General features: G+C 43.6%; 1 protein-coding gene and 1 long non-coding RNA gene across 8 annotated transcripts in view; one reads left to right on the forward strand and one right to left on the reverse strand.

Annotated features, from left to right (window-relative positions):
- The window catches only part of LOC309704975 (uncharacterized protein), a 136,599-nt gene that overhangs the window by 94,952 nt on the left and 17,060 nt on the right, over positions 1-24,587 (forward strand). For 6 of the 7 annotated variants that reach the window (XM_082530536.1, XM_082530538.1, XM_082530537.1 and 3 more), the window contains 2 exons: positions 10,869-10,916; positions 23,338-23,385. In XM_082530536.1, the coding sequence (XP_082386662.1) occupies positions 10,869-10,916; positions 23,338-23,385 (96 nt within the window). The remainder of the gene's footprint in view (positions 1-10,868; positions 10,917-23,337; positions 23,386-24,587) is intronic. The other variant, XM_082530541.1, reaches the window with a different exon arrangement.
- On the reverse strand, positions 7,896-8,784 carry LOC309705700. The gene is made up of 2 exons (XR_014276591.1): positions 8,740-8,784; positions 7,896-8,153 (listed from the first exon to the last, which is right to left on the reverse strand). It is a non-coding gene; the product is annotated as an uncharacterized lncRNA (long non-coding RNA).

A 24,587-nucleotide genomic window follows, 5' to 3' on the forward strand; every position in this document is an offset into this window, starting at 1 on the left:
TGCTAAGGATTGTCTTATTGCATTGAAGTCACACTGGGTTAAATATGTACACTTGGGTTTTAAGGGGTATTTATTATTTTTTCTTCTTTTTTTATTTACGGGTTGTATGGAAGCCCCAAACGCAATTTCATTGTTCCGGACAATGACAATAAATAAATACTTACTTACTTGAGGAGGTAGCTGAGTAGCAGACTGAACTGAGGGAGACTGAAGTGGTGGAGTTAACGACTGTGCTAGCGGGGACACAGGAGATGGAGCTAGCGCTTCTGGCTGGGCAGCTAAGCGAAAAAACACAGCCCCAGAATAAACCGTCCCAGAGTCAGGAAACTCCTGTTTGTCCCTTCCACTCACCACAGCTGGCAACTCAGAAGTTTCGGGGTCTGGCTGTGGCGGTGGGTGTCGGCGGCGTGAACGCCGTTTTCTCCGGGAAGGGGGAGGAGATGAGCCGGGCCGCGAATCCTCCAGCGGACAGGGCTGAACGTCCTCCGACTCTTCACACTGGAGAGGCAGTTCCGGGCGGATGCCTACGGTGGAAACGAGGAAGTCCCGGATGTGGGGGTGTAGCGCGCCAAATAACCATGGGAGTCCGGACACCATCCTCTGTAGACTGATGTGTAACACTGATGTGCGTGTCTCGAATACTCCCAAATTTGACACCCAAGAGTTCAAAGATTTGGACCAGTAGGTTCGGCTACGTACAGGAGAGGCGAACTGAATGAGACTCAGACAACCGCGAGTTTTGAAAAATAACCGGAATTGTATTTTTCTTTTCAATTAGAAACAACAGAACATTATGACAAACATACAAAACATTTACAAATGAAATTATTCCCTTTCGGTACCAGTACTCTCTTAATAATACCTTTTGGCAAAATCACAGTAATCACTCGATGAGAAAGAAATCTTACCTGGGTGCACCCTTTCTAGAAGTACAGTTCACATCCAACAATGAACCACAATTTCAATCATCAGCATATAAATGTTAACACTTATTTGCATTTTCACAGACTTCGTTAACAAATAGCAACAGTTAATCAGCTGGAGGGTTATTTCCAACCGCTCACACTCCCTTTTGTTCACATTTATGGAATGTACAGAGTCCGTAAAACGAGTCCTTAAAACCACCCGCCCGTGAGTCCAGGGGGATGTGTGTGAAGAAGGGGAACTACGAGTACAAAATGGCGTGGTGTGTTTCTGTTTTGTTGCATCTGGCCTACCACACTCTGATGACAAAGTCATTTGGTCCTTCAACGGGGTTGGCTCGCCATCAATTTCAGGATCCGTTGGAATGCACCAGGAAGATACAAACCAAAGAAACAAAAAAACAAAACCAAACAACAACAAAAAAACCTGACCTGTCAACGACAGTGTCATGGGACATATTAAGTTCCTCATAAAATCACAATTCACACATTCGCTTCAACTACTGGGTTTCAGTAAATTGAACAAAGTTTCCTACAGAACATTCCTAAACAATTATCATTAAACACTGGAACATTTTACTTGCAAGGCATTCATGAAACACAGATAAATAATGAACAAGTAAAACACTTTGCTCACCGATCTCAGAATTAGAAAGACGGAGCAGCGCGAGATGGCGCACGACCGATGAAATGGCGTCGTCTCTAACTCCTGACCTTTCTCGACTAAGCATTGTAAAAAGAACCAGCTAATTACTCGTCTTAGCAATATACATACAGTAAAACAATCTTTCGTAAACGGCGAGAGCTAGCTCTCCGTCTATATTACTCTTTTTCCATACCTCGTCTCAGTAAATCGCCGTGTCTCGTTTCCTCACTAACTTGCTCATGGAAGGTTCGCGAGCGAAAGAGAGAGAAGAGAGAAATCTGTGTCCTCCTAGGCAGGGGCGGCAGGCAGAGCCTGTACCACGTTTCAGCAGCTCATTGGCCTAGAGTAACACGTGTCTAAACCAGAACAGTTAACTCCTTAACTGCTGCACCTATGGTTTATTCATTATAAATGAAGTGTGCTGCTGAGATTAATGATTCTTTTCTTATTCTGGTATATTCTAGTTAAGCCATACTCAAATATGGGTTACAGATGGCTACGGCCTCCCGGTATTCTCCCTCTGGCAGCGCTACCCACTCCTGACAGTGGTATTCCACCGTGTAAATAAGATAAGATAAGATAAGATAACTCTTTATTGTCATTGCACAGTCATACATAGTACAGTAGTACAATGAAATTGGAAAAACTGTCCTACGTCGGCACTACATATAACACAACACGACACGATATGACACATCACAACGTAACAAACAACACAACACAGTATATTAACTTAGTATAAAAAAGAAGAATAAGTGTATGTGTATTGCACACTGTTATTATTGCACATTAATTATTATTGCACCTTGTTATAAATATAAATATTATTGTTATTGTTTTAAACATTGTTACCTCCCCCTAAAAAGTCCAGGGAGGTATCCAGTCAGGTCAGCTATTTACATTGATCAGGGCTATTGCCCTGTTGTAAAAGCTGTCCTTGAGTCTATTTGTTCGGGACCTCAGCAGCCTGAACCTCCTGCCAGACGGCAGCAGCTTAAACACCCGGTGTCCTGGGTGTGTGCAGTCCCGTAGGATGCTGCGTGCCCTCTTGAGACAGCGAGTGCTGTACAGGTCCTTCAGGGAGGGAAGAGGATGTCCAATGATTTTTTGGGCCATGTTGATGACCCTCTGGAGTGCCTTTCTGTGTGCTGTGGTGCAGCTGGAGAACCACACACCGATGCAATATGTCAGCACACTTTCAATGGAGCAGCGGTAGAAGACGGTCAGCAGCTCCTTCTTCAGGTCCATTTTTCTGAGGATTCTCAGAAAGTGGAGACGCTGTTGGGCCTTCTTTAAGACCGCAGAGGTGTTAGAGCTCCATTGGAGGTCTGTGTCTATGTGCACACCCAGAAACTTGAAACTGGAGACCCTTTCCACGCACTCCCCGTTGATGCTGACAGGCTGCAGCTCGGACTTCCTCCTTCTGAAGTCAACTACCAGTTCTTTTGTTTTGGTGGTATTGAGGTCCAGGTTGTTGTCTGCACACCAATCTGACAGCCTCTGAACTTCAGCTCTGTATGCAGTCTCATCTCCCCCTGAGATGAGCCCCACCACAGTGGTATCATCTGCAAACTTGATGACTGTGTTGTCTGGGTGGGAACTAACACAGTCATGTGTGTACAGAGTGTACAGTAGGGGACTCAGTACACAGCCTTGTGGAGAGCCAGTGTTGAGGCTGAGGGCTGAGGAAAGATGAGGCCCCACTCTAACTCTCAAATCAGGTCCTCACAGAGCTCGGCGGAGGGGTTGTGAGCTGCTGGGTCCAAGTCGTGGTCGCGTCGTTCTGTCATGTAACGGTGTGTTACATGCAATACATGCAATAGAAAACTAAACTGGGAGAAGCTAATTGTAACACATACCAGAAGACACGGGGAGAATCACACACAGCATGAGGGACGACGCGACACTGACTCAGAGAAACACAGGGTTTAAATACACTGGGAAGTAACGAGGGGAATGAGACACAGAAGGAGGGAACAGCTGGGAGAAATCAGGAGTGACGAGACAAGCAAAGCAGGACACATTCACATAAGACACGGACCTTCAAAGTTAAACAGGAAGGATCACACAGAGATGCGAACTTGACACAGTGGAGACAGCAACTAAGAAACACAGAGACATAAACCATAAGGCAGAGGACTCTAAGAACCAAAATACGCGGAGGGAAATACTCAGCTTGGAACACAAGAAACTAGACTAGAGGGAGTAACAAAAGATCAACCATGAGAACATAATGCACAATGCAGAGTGACAGAAAACAAACTCAAACATGCAAAGACACACAATTACACAGAACAGAGGGGACACAGAGCGACATGAAGGGCAAGGGATCAAAACTAGAAGCCATAGAATAAATCACACACACACACAAGTACAATAATAAAAAAACCACAAAGAACTAAAAACGCTGGGTCAGGAGACCCAGGACCGTGACACTTTCGTAAATCACATTGTTTCTGGGAACAAAATGTCGGTCGAATGCGTTTCTCACCGCATCGTACTGCTGATGCTGCCCGTCTGTTAGGTCGAGTCCCCTTAGCACGTCGTCAGCCTCGTCTCCCATGCAGTATACTAATGTGTTCACTTGGTTAGCATCAGTTGAACCATTCAGATTACTTGCCATTCTGAAACGCTTGAAACGTCTGATCCACTTCTCCCATTCTTGGGTCTTTGCGAAGTCGAACGGTTCCGGTGGCTTGATGGTGAAAGTAGCCGCTGGTGGAGCTGCCGTAACCGGGCCAGGAGTCGCCGGTAAAGCTGCAGCTTGCTCCGTCATTTTCGTCACTAGCCGTTCGCCAAGCTGACGGTTATTTTTTCCACTGTCTCTCTTCGCCGCCTAGAGCGAGTGCACTTCTGACACCATGTTGTGTTGGGCTCTTTTAATAAAACTCCTCGTTTAGGCGATAACGTGGAACCCCACCATCTTTATTCCAGCTCACTCTATATCCATTACATAGCATCACTTGCTCTCTAGAAGGGTAAGTACTGCCGCCTAGTGGCGCATGATATTCACCAATATAGATTACACCACAGATAAAATACTAAAATCAGAGGAGATCCACCCAGAAAAAAGAAGCCAGAGAAAACAACCTCAACTCCAGAACAGGCAGAAACGACAACATAACATCAATGACACGACAGTGAACTGAGGAAAACCGAGGACTTAAATACACAGACTGATGAGGATGATATTTAGAGACCGGTGAGTGAACAGCTGGACATAATTGCACTAACGATACACAGGTACACAGGCTGAAACAGGAAATGGGAAGTGAAAAACATGGAAGTGGCAAAATAAAGTGAACATGACAAAACAGAAAACACTGGGTCAACGACCCAGGAAACCTAAAAACCAGGTGTTATTACTGCCGACGTGATATATAATTTTACTGTATTTATGTTTACCTTTAGCCAGCAGTTTTAAATTTCCCTCAATGTCGCCTTCTCTGGCCCCAGGAAGACAATTGACTATGGTTGCCGGTGTGTCTAGCTTCACATGTCTGAGAACAGAATTCTTGTCTGGCTCTTGATGAAGGTGGTCACACTTTCTCCCTCTCCCTTCCCTTATCCTTCCTGCTTGGCTTCCTCATGTCTCTGTCTAGTCTTGTCTACTTTTCTCCCTCTACCCTGGAGGAGTCTCACAGTCTGTACTCTAAAACCAAAAAGAGGAATTATGGATTTGGTCAACTGGTCACTGAATACAAATGACACCCTATCCTACACCTGTAGCTTGCCATCTCCAGTGTGTGAATGTGTGTGTGAATGGGTGGATGACTAAATGTGTAAAGTGATATACAAATACAGGCCATTTACCCTCTCCTCAACGAGAAGCCTGGGTTTGCGAGAGCCCATGTGTCCTGGAGGGCCGGATACACAATGGACGGGTGGAAGGACTGGAGCGTGGTGTGCTTGGTGGGACTGTCGATCGAGGACATTGAAGACATCTACCTTTTTGGAACCATGATAACAAGGTTCTTGCTGATCGGCGCTGGCTTGGCCCTGGCTTAGCGAAGAATAAAGAAAGCTGAAACAGCTGCTCAAATCCCCACAAGGCTGCCCGCAATGTTGATTTGATTGATAGAACAAGCTGTGGCTTCTCAGATTGGGCTCATTAGACACAGCACGACATCTTGGTGTAGCTGGAAAACAGTGTGGAGAGGCTCACAGCTCTTCAACGGGAATGGTGAGGAACCAGTGTTGGACGTTAGATGGAGTGTAAAATTGACATGCCGTGGTTACTAAAGCACACTAAAGCAAGAACACTACCATTGTTTCATGAGGCCACAATATTGGTGCCAACTGCAGTCTTAAGGCTGGAGCTGAAGATAACAAACAATTTCTCCCCAGATAAAAAAAACTGTGTTTAGACTCTTCGTTCCAAACACCCTTGTATGCTTATCTCCAAGGCCGAGTCGAACGGCGGGTCCCAGCGCTGGATTGAATAGCTGCAGGGCAGGATGGCTGTGTGTGGCCATTTTCCTGCAGGGCAACTTGCATGTGACAAATAAAGGCTTTCTTGATTTGACTTGACTTGACTTGACTTGAATTGCCAATTACCGGAGTTTGACCCCCGGAGGGTATGTCGCCAAGTGCGGAAAAATTGTTAGACACATAAACAGGTTGGTGATGCACTTGGGGCTTCTGTTTGAGACTATGCTTCCTCCTCACCATCACCTAGCTGCCCTCTTTCCTCAGCTGCTTGGCACTTGCCAGGGGACTGCTAGCGGGGACTACGCTACCTTTGGCTGCACCGAGTACAGTGGCCTGTCTAGCTACGGGTGTATCAAGACTGCCTATCCGAGTCTCCAATTCGGTAATTCTGGCCTCCAGAGCTGCAAATAGGATGCATTTATTACAAGTAAAATTACTGTTAAAGGAGGCCGAGGACTAAATAAACATCTGACACAATGAGGAGGAAAGTGTAGGAGGGACAGGTGAACAGGGCATGCTGCTAGCAAGTTGGCTACAAGCTAAGCAAAGCTAGTGAAACATTAAAGACACTTTAGAATAGATGTTGATTTCATTACTTGGCTATCTATCTTTGTATGGATGTCTCTACCACCAAAATTGTTATTTAACATTCTAGGGTGCCCATAAAGAAAATGTCAGAGTTAGATGCATTGTATAAGATTTATTTACACAGAGAGGTGTGGTGTGAAGAACAGGAGACATTATTCTGACTTGACTGAACAGAGAACAAACATAGTTTATTTACTAACATTTTATACACACAGCAGCGTCCAAAATGTCAACTTATATATCTCTTTTTGACATCCAGCAGTCCAGCTTTATATACTCTCAGACCATACCTTGTCAATTCAAACTGGCCTATGAGATAGTCCTTCCAGAGAGGAAAAAACAACAACAACAAAGGCAATTAGTTTTCATAAATAATCCCAACATCATCAATTACTTGTAAAATCGAAGCAGACATGTTGTACTGTATATACACATACAAAATTTAAAGGTCATTTTTATAATTCTCTAATTACTTCAACATCACCTTCTGTATATCTGTATACCTCTGAGCTTGTTCACTGGCACACCATTGCAAGGGTGATAAAATCCAACACGATTCTACACTCAAGATTTCAAGGAGCTTCATTGTTCATTCACATCACATGTTCTACATGAGGTGTAATGAAATTACAGACACATGGTCCAAGAGCGAAAGGAAACAGAATAATGAAGAAAGAGAATTTTAAAAAGTAAATAAATAAATAGTTTTTTTTAAACAAAACAACACCCCCCCCCCAAAAGTAAAGTATCAAGTACTAAATCGCCTGCATTTGGATAGTGCTTTTCTAGTCCCTAAGGACCCCAAAGCGCTTCACACTACATTCAGTCATTCACCCATTCACACACACATTCACACACTGGCGATGGCAAGCTACATTGTAGCCACAGCTGCCCTGGGGCACACTAATCAGAAGTACTAAAACAAATAGAGTGCAACTACCTGAGTACCGGTATGGAGTATGGATATAGAAATGTAGGTACACAGCAAATCCAGCATGTCCAAATTAACACTGTCGGATTTGATTTCAACACTATTAAAGTGTCTATATGGGTCCACACCAGAGAGTGTTAATTTAACTCTTTTTGGAGAGTTGGTACGTTAACTCTGATTTAGTGTTAAACACCAAATCTGTCTGGAGTTGATAATTTAACACTTGGTGTTAAGAGTTTATATATTAACTCTCAAAGAGTATTTTAGTTTAACTACGTAAGAGTTATCTTCTAATTCATTCTAAAAAGCGGGAATTTTACTGTTCTGAACTTCTAGAAATTTCTTTTGGAAATAAACATTTACTAAAAAGATGCAATGGTTTTTGAAAAACATTTATTCTGAACTGTGCACCACAATTTCAAAACATTTTCTGAAAGATGTAACAGTATACATGTTCTCACTTTCATTAGAATTTTGTTTATCAAAAGGTCTGACATAGGTGAGCTGGTAAATGCAAATAACAGCATTCTCATCACTTATTTCTTCAATACAATATGCATGTCCTTCATTCATCCCTTTGTGGAACTTCAACGCACTTCTGCTCTCCCCCATATTCCATCTTCACAAGCATATCCTGTGTGGAGATTGAATAAAAATTAGTTGACACTAATTAATGGCACAAATAATCCAGTAAACAATTGCAGCACAGTAAAAAAAAGGAATCCTCTTTGAGCCATTACTTGTGTAAAGTATTTTCCCAAAAGACAAAGACACAGCCAACAGGTAATACTGAACTAAATGTAAAACCTCAACCTTTTTAATTTTTACCTAAACCGTGTGCACAAAACTCTGGAGGGATCTAAATGCTAACGTAGAACCCAGTCAGGACGTCTGCTACTGCTGTTTGCTCGGTTTTTTGTTTTTTTTATACGAGATTGTTTTCAGGCTTCAAGTAGCACCATTATACCAACATTTCACATTCTAGACATTGTTTTAGGTGTATTTGACCAAAAGTTTGACTGAAAATTCACATGCAAGCTTTTTTCAAGGCTGTGGTATTTGCCCGCAAACAATACCTTTCAGCTAGCTAAAACAGAATGTTATGCTATCACCGAGCAACATGGCTAATGCCTTTCACACAGCTTCGTCTCAACTCCAAAGAGCCACAGAAGTAAAAGCTCATGATAATAATTGAAACAATCTTTGAAAGAATGACTTACCAAGCATGGCAAACAACTCAAATATGTAGAGCAAAATGTTCTGAATGTTCTGCCGGTGGATCACTGACTTCCTGACGGACAGGAAGCAGCATGTGAGGCTGGGAAAGAATGTCTCGGACTCCCGGACCATCAGCACCGGCTCACCTCAGGGCTGTGTTCTTTCTCCTCTGCTCTTCTCCCTGTACACCAACTGCTGCACCTCCACCCACCAGTCTGTCAAGCTAATCAAGTTTGCAGATGACACCACCGTTATTGGGCTCATCTCGGACGGGGATGAGTCTGCCTACAGGAGGGAGGTTGAACGTCTGGTGTCCTGGTGCAGCCACAACAACCTGGTGCTGAATGCCCAGAAGACAGTGGAGATTATTGTGGACTTCAGGAAGCACACAGCCCCACCCCCCCCCATCATCCTGACTGACACCCCCATCACCTCTGTGGACTCATTCCGCTTCCTGGGTACCACCATCACCCAGGACCTGAAGTGGGAGCCCACCATCACCTCCGTCATCAAGAAAGCCCAGCAGAGGATGTACTTCCTGAGGCAGCTGAAGAAATTCAGCCTGCCAACACGGACGATGATGCAGTTCTACACTGCAATCATCGAGTACATCCTCACCTCCTCCATCACTGTGTGGTACGCTGGAGCCACTATCAGGGACAAACAGAGACTGCAGCGTGTTGTGCGCTCTGCTGAGAAGGTGATTGGCTGCAGACTCCCATCTCTGCAGGACCTGTACACCTCCAGGACATTGCGGCGTGCAGCTCGGATCTCAGCTGACCCTTCTCACCCTGGACACAGTCTGTTTGACCTGCTCCCCTCAGGCAGGAGGCTCCGGTCCATTCGCACCAGAACCTCTCGCCATAAGAACAGTTTCTTCCCCTCTGCTGTTGGACACATGAACAATAACCGTATGACTGTTCCCACCACTAACACATGACCCTACGCTGTGTCACTGCATCATTCCATGTTTGGCACTGATCACCACCTGCACTCATGTATATATCTTTCTACGTAGCACTCTTAATTCTTATTCTCATGTATATATCTCATGTATATCTCATGCATATATCTTTCTACGTAGCACTTTTAATTCTTATTCTTACTTTTATTTCTTCATGTCTATTTAAGCGCAACTTATGACACTATGTTTGCACTGAAGCACCGCAGCAATTTCCTGATGTTGTAAACCTGCTCAACATTTGGCAATAAAACCCTTTCTGATTCTGATTCTGATTCTGAAACGGCTTCACTTCAGCTTCGATTGGAGCCGTGCTGGGGGCGGAGTCTGTGAATTTACTCTATTGGTGTCATAGCCCCTGTAGGAGTTCAGAGTTAAGAGGTCAAGAGTTAATGTTTCCATTGTAACACCTCCAGATTTGACAGAGAAACACTCATTTTTAACACTCGATTTTAACTACTATCATTTTACACCTCAGAGTTACATTAAAAGAATGTGACTCTGCTTAGAGTAAAATTAACTCTACTTTTGCAAGAAGACTATTAACACCAAAACATTTAACACTTTTGAATTTGCTGTGTATAAATATAGGTATAAATACTTTAGCAGTAAAAGGGAATGATGAAGAGCATTGATAAAGTGACAGTGTCAGTAAGTGTCAGTAGTGTTTAAGGTGCTACAATATCCTTTCTTTTTCCATTATGTGTCTTCAATCCAGCTTCAATGGCTGTGGCTCAACCCACCAGGTTACAAAAATTGAGAGGTGGGCGACCATCTGAAACCCCAGAAATACTGTGGTAAAACCAAAAGAGACAACCCTTTAACTTAACCCATTTATGGGAACAACAGAGCAGTTTGACAGAAAGGCCAACCTATCATTTACAAGTGATTCTGTCCTTTATATATCTGAGGTGAGTTTTAACCTAGTTCATATTTCGGGGGTTAATTCAGTGATTGTGTGAAGTTGCTCTCTAATGGAGCGTCCCGCCACACCACCTGGTTTTAGAGCTGAAGAAGCTTATCAGATGAAACACCTTCTTCCAAGATGCTTAGACTACCATGACCTCATGGTAGTCTAAGCATCTTGGAAGAAGGTGTTTCATCTGATACCTTGACCTGGATGACTGAGAACCTACACAGACATCTAATGCTAGATGTTTTTCTCCACAGTTCAACTCTGAGAAAAAGCGAGGATGAACTGAAGTCACTGAGGAACAGGTACTGTACATGCTGTTACGGTCATTTCTTCATGTCTTAAGAAGACTCAAATGTTTAATCACATTATGTAATTCATGCAGAGGCAGACACAGTTAATTTCTGTTTTCACAGCATGTCAGATGTGCCATAGTTCTAGTATTACTCCAGGCCGTTTCCCTCCTATAGCATCAGAGGCTCAAACCCTTATTGAATCATCCATAAATAAGTGATGTGTTTCTAAAATAAACTGTTAGTGATCTGAACCCTGGATTACAGACTCTGTTCGTGCTCTCAGGCGCTCCTGCAGGTGTGCTGAGAGAAAGTGGAAAAAGGACAAGCTGCAAATCTCCTTCAATATCCTGAGAGACTCTCTTTTAACTTATCAGAAAGCTGCTAAAGAGGCTAAGTCCTCCTACACATCTAACCTGGTCAGCAGTAATGTCCATAAACCTCAGACTCTGTTTCGTGTTTTAAACTCCATTGTTGATCCTCATACGTCCACCTGCCTCACACCTTCTTCCACCCTCTGCAATGATTTTTTATATTTCTTTGTTAATAAGATTTCCTCTGTCAGGGGTTTGACATTTGTTCAACACGAAATAAGAGAATAAAAGACACTGAGACAAGAGAATGCAGTTTTAACGTGCACGGGTGAGAGACTACAAATGACTCACACCGAGGTGCAGCAGAGAGCTTTATTTAAAGGGAGAAATAGACTACATAGCATTTCCTGTTATTTAGGGTGCTGCTGGGTTGTCAGCAGGTCAGTATGTTATACTTCCTTAAAGCAAGTATAGTTCGTGGAAACGGAGAAGCTTGTAGCTGTCTGTTTCCTGTGCAGTTGGTTTCAGTTGATGACTCCTCTCTGCTGACAGGGGTGATAATTTCCTTTACATGCACACACAGCAAAAACAAGTTTCCATCTGTGTTGAAATATATGAACACTTGAATACAAAAAGACTGAATAAAGAGGATCAAACATTAAAAATCTCTTTACATTTCCCTCCTGTTGTTTATATTTTCACACAAACATCAACGTATAGTCACTTGCAGCTTGCATTTTTAACTATCGTCTCATTCAGTGAGAAAACTTATACAACAACTTCCTCAACATCATCATTCGCTAAAGGTTGATACATGTTCAGGTAGATTCCAGTTGCGGTATTTGAGGCTACTTTGATAGCTATAGAACGGACACACGGAATAATACAGCATATGATTATTCCTAATATGATTATAATGCTACATAAGATTATTCCAATTGTTTTTATTGTTTGTGCCCAACCTCCAAACTTGTCTGCAAACCAATCATCCAGTTGGGTCCAGTGCCCTGCATTGTCCTTTAATTCTATTTGCAAGCTTTCTAATTCTGCCATGGCTTTTGCGAAGGATCCGTCTGCAGCAGTATTGTTAGGGATGAATGTGCAACACATGGTACCAAACATTTTACAGACGCCTCCTTTTTCGGCTAACAGCATGTCTAAAGCCATTCTATTTTGAACAGTCATTAGGGAGGTGGCTGACAATTGTTCACCTAAAGCTTTTAATGCCTTGTTAGTTGCGTTTACTTGCCGTTTTTGATTATAATAGACATAGTTTATCCAGGCGACGTTTTTGTTGACCTGAACGATTGGTATGAGAGATGCAAAGCCTGCAGCTACTTCCCCTTGGGCCTTATACTCGCTTGGGATGCCCCGGGGAACTCCTATGGAGTCTATCCACGGGGTGGGGACGTCTTTGCTTACGTCACGGCGTCGCCTGGTGTGTGTCTGTGTGTTGTGAGCTGTTGATGCTGCTATATGTACCTCTTGAGCTAGTGCTACCATTCCACAGACACCAGTCCAGTTTAGTGGCAGACTCTGCAATAGAGTGTTGTTGCACCACCAGAGCATGCCAGGGACCGGGCGGGTCATGAGTGGAACAAACAGTGCTTTCCACCTCCGTCCCCAAAACGAATCTTTTCGTGTGTTGTTTGGAAAACGCAGTAGGCTGTTGCTTGAGCTTTCTAGCGGGCCTATCAGGGCACATGCTGGATTAGCTTTGACGTTGCAGCTGCGCCAGGCTCTATACTCATCACCGAGGCCTATCACAGGCCAGACTGTGGTGCAGCGATGAGTATCATTTGAGAAGTGTTTAGTTGATTTTGGATACTTCAGGGATTTTCCTTCTGGTATCCTGAGTCGCCAGAGACATGTGAATGTCAAATTTGGGGCGGGAGTCACTGCTTGCATGGGTAGGTTAAAGGTTTTGGGTGGTTTTGGTGGTGGGATGCAGTGGTGTATGGTTTCGTTTTTACGTCTTCTAAATGCGTCATAGGCGGCACTAGCAGATTTATTGAGCGGTGTATGGTATCGCATTAACATGCAGTCGAGCGGGCTTATGCTGGTCAGTTGCATGGAGCTACCTAGGTCAGTGTATGACCAATATGGTAAGAAGGGCATAGTGCCTGTACCATCAGTTAGATTTCCTTCAGGGACAGCACGTTGCACTACGTACAGCCTGGGAAATGCTTGAGAGCAGACTATGCAGTTGGACTGACCTGCGTCACCAGCGTATGCATTTAGGTTATCATACCAGGTGTTGTGTTGTGGCGGTGTAATCGTGTTTTCTGAGCGTGTGGAGCGGGTCATGGTTGTGGCATTTTTAGCGTAACTATCTGGACAATGCAGTGCAGGGAGACCCCCCAGGAAGTCGGGGCAGTATCCTGAGTGTGGGTCTTTGGCACAAACTTTATTCAGGCAGATTAAGATAAAACTGAAAGACATAAAAAACAGAAAGGTTAAACACAGTATTTTACATGGGAAGGTGCTATGGGCAGCATTGTCTTTGGGGCGTTGTCTCCTTCGTGGGCTGCTGATAGTGTAATGCGAATCACTTACAGTCAGGTATGGGTCTGGGATCTCTATGTCTCCCATGGTGCTTGGTTTGTTCGGTGTGTTTATGGATCTTTTCTTCTCCTGGTGGGGGGCTAGTTATCTCAGTGGGTGTTTGTTCTTCAGGATGACCTGGCTCACCGAAAACTCTTGGTACGTAGACTGAATGCGAGAAGGATGAGGGCGGGTTATACCCAATCGCCCTCACCTCCATACCCAGAGTACCAAGTGCCTCGGGGGGCTGGCGTCTTATTGTGGTTCAAACACCTTTTTACAGTGGCTTTGATGAATCCACGATGGTCTTTCTGCAATCTTACAGGCCGTTGGGGTTGTAAGGAGCACTTGTTAAGGGCCTTCCCACCTCGGAGAATTCCAATTTTTCCTTTGGAGGACCTTGATTAGGATCCAATCACCGGGTTTCAACCTGCAAAAGACTGGAGAGAGATCATTCGGCAGTTGGTTGTTCTTTACTATCTCTTTGTTCTCTAACAGTTTTGTCATCCACTCAGCCATGGTGGTTTCTGCAATGAATTTGTTGATAGGTTCACTAGTTATGGGGAGTGGAAAAGCTCTGCCATGTACTATTTCAAATGGTGTGAGCTGGTTTGAGCCCTGTGTTATTCTCATCCACATTTTAACTAGTCCTAGGCACTCGGGCCATGGTCGGCCCGTCTCTGCCATGCATTTTCTTAGTCTTTGTTTTATTGTGCCGTTCGTTCTTTCCACTAGACCAGCGCTCTGAGGGTGATAGGAACAGTGATGCTTTATACTGAAACCTAGTGCCTCAGATGCTTTGCTGATGATGTCATTTACAAAACGAGTCCCATTGTCTGACCGTATCAGTGTTGGGATCCCATAGGTAGGAAAATAGTGATTACATAGACACTTTGCGACTGATATTGCATCTGCCTTTTTTACTGGATAGATTTCTGGCCATTTGGAAAATACGTCTATGATTACTAGAGCGTATTTTGAGGACTGGCATTCACTTAGTTCTATGAAATCCATGTGAATTGTGTGGAAAGGGTGTGGTGGTGTAGGAAAATGTCCTCTTTTTGGTCTCAAATTCCCTTGTGAGTTGTGCTTTTGGCAGACTACACAGGTTCTTACAAATTCTTTTGCTGAATTTTCAAAATTTTTTGTGTAGAATTGTTTATTCAATATAGTAATCATCCCACCTGCTGATAAATGCGTTAAGCCATGTATCACTAAAGCTGCCGTTTTGTGTAAACATTTTGGTAAAATTGGTTTTCCTTCACATGTCATGAGTTCATACTGTAAGGTTGCTCCATTTTTTAACCATGTTTTTTGTTCTGCCAGTGGTGCGGTTTTTTGTGCGTCTTTGAGGATAGTTAATGGTATTTGATGCATATGCTCTGTAGTTAAAAGTGCTTCATTTTGCTGTTGAGCTGCTGCTTTTGCTGCCTGGTCGGCGAAATTGTTGCCTTTTGAGACCTTTGAGTTGTCTCTTTGATGTGCTGCGCATTTACACAGTGCGAGATCCTTTGGTAGGGTTATTACTTCTAAAAGCTCTTTTAATAGTGATGCGTGTTGTACTGGATTGCCACTTGAGGTAATCATGCCTCTGTTTTGCCATATTTTGGCAAAATGATGTACTGCTGCAAAAACATATTGGCTATCTGTGTGTATGTTAATGCTCTGTCCTTCATGTAGTATGCATGCGCGAATGACAGCTGTCAGCTCTGCGCTCTGTGCTGAGTGTGAGGGGGAGAGTTGTTTCGCTTCGATGACACTATCTGTTGTCGTTATTGCGTAACCAACACAGTTGCAGCCTAGGTTATTTTTAGAGGCCGAGCCGTCTACAAAAATATCAGAGTAGCTTGGCTGTGGTGTGCTGTGTATGTCAGGCCGCGGTTTCGTTTCCTCATCTAGTGCTTTCATGCAGCTGTGTTGCTCTCCATCTTCCGGTGTGGGTAAGAGAGTGCTGGGGTTTAGCTGACCGCACTTCTCGAGTGTGATGTGTGATTGTGAGAGCAAAATGCCTACATATGACAGTTGGCGTGCATGTGTGAGGTATGACAAGTTAGCTTGTAGCAGTATAGAGGTCACTGCGTGTGGTACTTTGACTATCAGTGTGTAAATGGTAAATGGTAAATGGCCTGTATTTATATAGCGCCTTACTAGTCCCTAAGGACCCCAAAGCGCTTTACATATCCAGTCATCCACCCATTCACACACACATTCACACACTGATGATGGTAAGCTACATTGTAGCCACAGCCACCCTGGGGCGCACTGACAGAGGCGAGGCTGCCGGACACTGGCGCCACCGGGCCCTCTGACCACCACCAGTAGGCAACGGGTGAAGTGTCTTGCCCAAGGACACAACGACCGAGACTGTCCAAGCCGGGGCTCGAACCGGCAACCTTCCGATTACAAGGCGAACTCCCAACTCTTGAGCCACGATCCTAACACTATGTCTGCTGACTTCTTTACTGCTTCAGCTGCAGCGGCACAGGCCTGGACGCATGTCGGCAGACCAGATGCCACTGAATCTAGCTTGCATGAGTAGAAAGCGAGTGGGCGTTGTTTTTCCCCGAACGCTTGGGTCAAAACTGCTTTCATGTACCCTGTTCCTCCGTCTACGTGTAAATAAAAAGCTTTATCATAGTCTGGTAGGGCTAACACAGTGCATGTTTGCAGAGCAGCTTTTAGCTTGTTAAATGCTTCCTCTGCCTCTGAGGTCCACTCTATTTTGTCTTTTAGAGCGAGTTGTTTTCCATAGATTAGATTTTGTAGAGGTTGCGCCAGAAGGGCATATTCTGGAATCCATGTGCGACAGAAATTGCAGAGGCCTAAATAACTCATCATTTGTTGTTTGGTGAGTGGTTTAGGGGCTTTCTGCACGGCGAGTTTTCTGCTATCTAGGAGAGTTCTGCCTTTTCCTGTGAGTTTATGTCCCAGATAGGTGACTTCTTTGCTCCACAGCTGTAACTTATGCTGTGAGACCTTGTGACCTTGTTCTGCGAGATGTGCTAGCACAGCTAGGGTGTTTTTCTTGCAATCGTCCTGTGTGTGGCCAGTTATTAGAATATCATCTACATACAGGAGATATTGTCCTGAGGCTGGCAATGTACATAGTGACATAGACTTTCTAAGGGCCTCAGCATACAGTGTAGGACTGTTCTGAAACCCTTGTGGGAGTCGAGTGTATGTGTATTTCTGGTTGTCAAAGGTAAAACCAAAAAGATTCTGTGAGTCGGGGTGTAGGGGGACTGAGAAAAATGCATTTGAGAGATCTATTACTGAAAACCACTGTTCTTTGGGTGTCACTTGATTTAAAATGGTGTGTGGGTTTGCTACCACAGGAGGCACCTGTTCTGTTATCTCGTTTATGGCTCTTAAATCATGGACCAGACTATATTTACCTGTATTGGCCTTTTTAACTGGAAAAATTGGTGTATTACAGGTCGTTGTTGTAGTTTTTATAAGAATGCCGGCTTTCTCCATATCCTCTATTACGGGCTTAATACCTGTCTTTGCTTCCACACTCAGTGGGTATTGAGCTTTTAGTGGCCTGTGTTTAGTGACTGTCTTCACCTTTACTAGGTCTGCATCTTTAATCAGGCCTACATCTGTGGGTCCTGCTGACCACAGTGAATCTGTGAGCTCGGGGTGTGAGCTCACGTTTAAAGTGTGTCACTGTAGAGCTTCAGTATCCATTATGTGTGAGGCTGGCTGTGTGGTTAGAGGCCACCCTAAAGTGTATCGCATGCACCCTGTTCTGTGTCCCTGCAGCCATCCTTTGTGAGTTTCCTCGGTTTTCTCATATCTGTCTGTCTCTACCCTGGATAAAACATTGCCTAAATCTTTCCAGTCAGTAGTGGCGTTATGGGCCACAGAGACATGTGGATGTGGCATTCTGTTAAGCTGTAGGGTTCTATCTGTTTGGATCACTGAGCATATAGCGTTGCCACTGGTAGTGACGTAAAGGTGTTGCAGAATCAACTTTTGTGGGCCCAGCCTTTGTATTTGTTGGTCATATGGTGGGTCTGGGCCTGGAGTCCTTTTGAAGCGTAATGTGTTATGATATTCTGTGTATGGCTGTCTAATTGAAGTGTCTGGCAGGTATCGGTCAGCTATGTGTTGTAAAGGTTCTAGAGAAGGCAAATCCAGAGTCCAGTAATAGTGGGGCTCGCCTGATCCCTGTTGCAGGAATAGGTCAGTGGAGTAGGCGTCACTGAACATCAGCTTGGCAAACATGCCCTCTTGGCCTGGTACTACGCCTATTTTCAACCTCTCCAGAGCGTCCCTTCCTAATAGGTTGACTGGGCATGATGGGTCATAGATGCATTGAATCTTACAACTTCGGCCACTATCTCTATGTGCTAAAAACAGTGGGTCAGTTAGTCGTTGGGTGGTCACATGCCCTGAGGCGGATTTGACTATCATCTTTTGGTCTGAGAATGCCATATTGGGAGGTTTTTCAGTGAGCACAGTTTTGCATGCTCCTGTATCACATAACATAGTCATTTCCTGACCATTTATGTGAATGGTTACAGTTGGTTTGTGCTCTGATCCTAATAATAATTGCTCGATGTTAAAGACATCAGTGGTGTCTGTGGTGTCGTCTTTTTGGCGTTCTAGTCATTTATTACCTCTCTCATGTCCCTCATTGTCACTTTCGTCTGCTTTTCTCTGTCTACACTCACGGGCAAAGTGCCCTCTTTCTCCACAGTTATAACATTTGAAATCTTTCTTGTTTCTTTGATTTCCTGTCCTGTCCCCACCCGTGTTCTGTCTCTGTCCTCTAAACCTAGGATTTCTGCTCTGTCCGCCTGAGAAAGCGACAAATCCTGTTGCGGGGTCTACTGTAAAGACTCCACCCTTCTCTTTTTGTTTATGAACTTTTACTGCATGTTCAGCATATTGGAGAGCATCGGCTAGTGGGCCTGTGCTCTGTGTAACCCAGTGCTTGTCTACATGGGCGCGGACTTTGGGGAGGAGGCCATTAAGGAAAGCATTTTTTAATTGCTGTTGGTATGGCGTGTCTGGGCCTTCCTCATAATTTAGTCCTGAATGTTGTCTAAACACTGGGCGTAGTCTATCTAAGAAGTCAGATGCGGTTTCTGCCTCCTTTTGTTTCACTTCGCCTATTTTTCCATAATCTGGTCTGGGAGCTAACATAGTTCTGACTCTGGCATAAAATTCGTTCATGGCATTATTTAGGTCAGGGCTATTTGTGGGGAACAGGACTCCATCTGCATCACAACCGTTAAAAGTTCCTCTCACTCTAGCAAAACGTAACCCTAGAAGGTCTTGGAGGACCTGTAACATTTCGCTTCCATTTAAACCCCAATTTTGGCGGATTAATTCTACTGCATCTTGCCATGGCTGGAAGCCTTCATTTAGAGGGGGCACATCTTTCAGAACATTCTTCCTATCCTCATGAGACCAAGGTCGATATGTGTAAAGTAGCTGTCGGTCGTCTACAGGGGCTGGAGCGTTGTCTGCTCCGGGTGGCCCTGTGGCCATTCCGTATCGGGGATTGGGCACTGCTAGCAGAGGGAACTGTCCCCCTGGAGGCGGGGGGGTCAGGCCATCCTCCTTGTTCACCTCACTATGGTGATTCTTTGATACTAGAGCTAAAGCTCGTCTCGCTGAGTCATAAGGACCAGGAGTTTTTGTTGATGGTTTTTCGCACACCGGGGGTGCACTTGTGGGGCATGGTGTAGGCATATAAGGAGGAGGAGTTGGGCTTTGTTTTTGCTTATTCTTTTGCTTAATTTCGCGGGTTGCCGTGCGTTTGTCATTTTCTGCCATCCATGCTTTAAAATATTGCCATTTGGTAAGACGTTTACTTTTTGTTTTTGTTTTGGTTTCGGTATTTAATTCACTTTGAAGTTTTTCCTTTAGTGCGGCTACTGCGGAGGGATTACATTTTCCCTCCCATGCGAGACAATTAAATTTTTTCCTATTTCTCCATCTGTTTTTGCTAATTCGACCGGAGCCGGGACATTTTTTCTCTAACCATTGTTGATCTGCAGTTAATTTGGTTTCAGAATTTCCCATTTTTACGTTTACAACAGAGACTGCTGAATTGTCACTGACACGAAGAATTTGAGGTGGTTACTAATAACAGCCTTCTACTTTCAAGCTATTCTTGAAAGCGGTTATTAGTTTTACGTGATGAAGCACAACCCGTTCCTCAATTCAGTCAGTTCATGAATTCAGCAGGAAAATACACATGAAGTAGTTCGGTTTCGTAATGAACCGTAAAAATAACTTACTTCACCAACAATAGTCGCGTATATTAAATGATGTAGGACCCCTTAACTTCCTAGTTTGTTGAACTCACTAACAAACTCTTTTATTCCTCTGTTGTCAACACATGACATGAATAAGTTACATAAAAACTTTTCCTGAACGTGACTGTCAGACGGACTGACGTCACTTTAGTTTTTATTACTTTATTTAGAAAAAGGGTCTCTACAACGATTTTTACGGACTTTTATGTTCAGTGTATTATATTCACCTTATCGTGACGCTGCGTTGTCATCTGGTTTTATCGAATCCCACTGTCGTGGCCTGTATAGAACGCTGACCAGGGATCGAATTCACGCTCCTGGATTTTCCTTGCTGTCGACAGACTTTTCAGTGCAGGTGTATCACGACGTCAGGATCCGATGTCTCCAGTCAATGGAAAACTGTTCAATATAAAAATATATCGTCAGTTCTCCGGCTCGGAGGACCAATTAAATGTCGGGGGTTTGACATTTGTTCAACACGAAATAAGAGAATAAAAGACACTGAGACAAGAGAATGCAGTTTTAACGTGCACGGGTGAGAGACTACAAATGACTCACACCGAGGTGCAGCAGAGAGCTTTATTTAAAGGGAGAAATAGACTACATAGCATTTCCTGTTATTTAGGGTGCTGCTGGGTTGTCAGCAGGTCAGTATGTTATACTTCCTTAAAGCAAGTATAGTTCGTGGAAACGGAGAAGCTTGTAGCTGTCTGTTTCCTGTGCAGTTGGTTTCAGTTGATGACTCCTCTCTGCTGACAGGGGTGATAATTTCCTTTACATGCACACACAGCAAAAACAAGTTTCCGTCTGTGTTGAAATATATGAACACTTGAATACAAAAACACTGAATAAAGAGGATCAAACATTAAAAATCTCTTTACATCCTCACTGCAGTCTGTCATTACACCTCCACTTTTCAATCCCTGCGTTTCTCTTCTGTCACTCTGCATTGTGCATTATGTTCTCATGGTTGGTCTTTTGTTACTCCCTCTAGTCTAGTCTCTTGTGTTCCAAGCTGAGTATTTCCCTGTGTATTTTGGTTCTTAGACCTCTGCCTTATGGTTTATGTCTCTGTGTTTCTTAGTTGCTGTCTCCACTGTGTCAAGTTCGCGTCTCTGTGTTATACTTCCTGTTTTACTTTGATGGTCCGTGTCTTATGTGAATGCGTCCTGCTTTGCTTGTCTCGTCACTCCTGATTTCTCCCAGCTGTGCCCTCCTTCTGTGTCTCATTCCCCTCGTTACTTCCCAGTGTATTTAAACCCTGTGTTTCTCTGAGTCAGTGTCGCGTCGTCCCTCATGCTGTGTGTGATTCTCCCCGTGTCTTCTGGTATGTGTTATAATTAGCTTTTCCCAGTTTAGTTTTGTATTGCTTTTGTTCTATTTTCCAGCAATAAAGCTGTGCTTTTGAGTTCAAGTTCTGTCCCCGTGAGTTTGCGTTTGGGTCCAATCCCTGCCTGCCACACAGCGATTCATGACAGAAACATTAAAGACACTTTAGAATAGATGTTGATTTCATTACTTGGCTATCTATCTTTGTATGGATGTCTCTACCACCAAAATTGTTATTTAACATTCTAGGGTGCCCATAAAGAAAATGTCAGAGTTAGATGCATTATATAAGATTTATTTACACAGAGAGGTCTGACTTGACTGAACAGAGAACAAACATGGTTTATTTACTAACATTTTATACACACAGCAGCGTCCAAAATGTCAACTTGTATATCTCTTTTTGACATCCAGCAGTCCAGCTTTATATACTCTCAGACCATACCTTGTCAATTCAAACTGGCCTATGAGATAGTCCTTCCAGAGAGGAAAAAACAACAACAACAAAGGCAATTAGTTTTCATAAATAATCCCAACATCATCAATTACTTGTAAAATCGAAGCAGACATGTTGTACTGTATATACACATACACAATTTAAAGGTCATTTTTATAATTCTCTAATTACTTTATAATTTCTGCAAATGGTTGACCAACCAAACTCCTACTCTTGTCAGCTTGCATCCTAAAAAAAGAGGCGGGCTTGATGACAAGATGGCAGCCACAGAGGTTTGACCTGAGTAACTTACACCAAACGTCCTGCCTCTATCTTGGTGCATAGGTTTGTTTAGCACTCATTTTAAACAACCCACCATAGGTGAGATGGGAAGGACTTAGTGCCTCCTAAGAATTTTACTTTTTTTTCCTGTTTCAACATCACCTTCTGTATATCTGTATACCTCTGAGCTTGTGTACTGGAATACCATTGCAAGGGTGATAAAATCCAACATGATTCTACACTCAAGATTTCAAGGAGCTTCATTTGTCATTCGCATCACATGTTTTACATGAGGTGTAATGAAATTACAGACACATGGTCCAAGAGCGAAAGGAAACAGAATAATGAGGAAAGAGAATTTTAAAAAGTAAATAAATTGTTTTTTTTTTTTAAAAAACTAACAACCCCCCCCCCCCCCCCCCAAAAAAAAGTATCAAGTACTAAATCGCCTGCATTTGTATAGTGCTTTTCTAGTCCCTAAAGACCCTAAAGCGCTTCACACTACATTCAGTCATTCACCCATTCACACACACATTCACACACTGGCGATGGCAAGCTACATTGTAGCCACAGCTAGCCTGGGGCGCACTAATCAGAAGTACTAAAACAAATAGAGTGCAACTACCTGAGTACCGGTATGGAGTATGGATATAGAAATGTAGGTATAAATATAGGTATAAATACTTTAGCAGTAAAAGGGAATGATGAAGAGCATTGATAGAGTGACAGTGTCAGTAAGTGTCAGTAGTGATTAAGGTGCTACAATATCCTTTCTTTTTCCATTATGTGTCTTCAATCCAGCTTCAATGGCTGTGGCTCAACCCACCAGGTTACAAAAATTGAGAGGTGGGCGACCATCTGAAACCCCAGAAATACTGTGGTAAAACCAAAAGAGACAACCCTTTAACTTAACCCATTTATGGGAACAACAGAGCAGTTTGACAGAAAGGCCAACCTATCATTTACAAGTGATTCTGTCCTTTATATATCTGAGGTGAGTTTTAACCTAGTTCATATTTCGGGGGTTAATTCAGTGATTGTGTGAAGTTGCTCTCTAATGGAGCGTCCCGCCACACCACCTGGTTTTAGAGCTGAAGAAGCTTATCAGATGAAACACCTTCTTCCAAGATGCTTAGACTACCATGACCTCATGGTAGTCTAAGCATCTTGGAAGAAGGTGTTTCATCTGATACCTTGACCTGGATGACTGAGAACCTACACAGACATCTAATGCTAGATGTTTTTCTCCACAGTTCAACTCTGAGAAAAAGCGAGGATGAACTGAAGTCACTGAGGAACAGGTACTGTACATGCTGTTACGGTCATTTCTTCATGTCTTAAGAAGACTCAAATGTTTAATCACATTATGTAATTCATGCAGAGGCAGACACAGTTAATTTCTGTTTTCACAGCATGTCAGATGTGCCATAGTTCTAGTATTACTCCAGGCCGTTTCCCTCCTATAGCATCAGAGGCTCAAACCCTTATTGAATCATCCATAAATAAGTGATGTGTTTCTAAAATAAACTGTTAGTGATCTGAACCCTGGATTACAGACTCTGTTCGTGCTCTCAGGCGCTCCTGCAGGTGTGCTGAGAGAAAGTGGAAAAAGGACAAGCTGCAAATCTCCTTCAATATCCTGAGAGACTCTCTTTTAACTTATCAGAAAGCTGCTAAAGAGGCTAAGTCCTCCTACACATCTAACCTGGTCAGCAGTAATGTCCATAAACCTCAGACTCTGTTTCGTGTTTTAAACTCCATTGTTGATCCTCATACGTCCACCTGCCTCACACCTTCTTCCACCCTCTGCAATGATTTTTTATATTTCTTTGTTAATAAGATTTCCTCCCTGCAGTCTGTCATTCCACCTCCACTTTTCAATCCCTGCGTTTCTCCCTCGTGCCAATCTGCCTTTAACCAGTTTGAGCTAATCTCTCTTTCTCAACTGCATGAAACAGTCTGCAAGGTCAAGTCTACCAACTGTTCCACTGACGCTATCCCCTCTCGTCTTCTGAAGCAGGTCCTGGACTCAGTTGGACCTGTCCTTCTGGTCCTGATCAATGCCTGTCTCAGCTCTGGTTGTTTCCCAACACTTTTTAAGCATGCTGTTGTTCAACCTCTCCTCAAAAAGCCTAACCTGGATCCATCTATACTCTCTAATTATAGGCCCATCTCCAATCTGCCCTTTCTGTCCAAAGTACTGGAACGAGTTGTCCTCAGGCAGCTCCAGTCATTTTTAGACAACAACAGTCTCTATGAGAAGTTTCAGTCTGGTTTTAGAGCTCGTCACAGCACCTTACTGAGAGTTTTTAATGATTTGCTTTTAACTGTAGACTCTGGTTGTGCTGCTGTCCTAGTAACCTTAGACCTGACAGCAGCCTTTGACACTGTTGATCACAACATACTGTTATCCCGCCTAGAACACTGTGTCGGTTTGAAAGGTACTGTTTTAAAGTTGTTCCAGTCCTACCTGGATAACAGGACTTTTTCTGTTCACCTCGGT

The sequence above is a fragment of the Aulonocara stuartgranti genome (genome assembly GCF_965226115.1).
Source record: "Aulonocara stuartgranti genome assembly, chromosome: 4".
NCBI lineage: Eukaryota > Metazoa > Chordata > Actinopteri > Cichliformes > Cichlidae > Aulonocara > Aulonocara stuartgranti.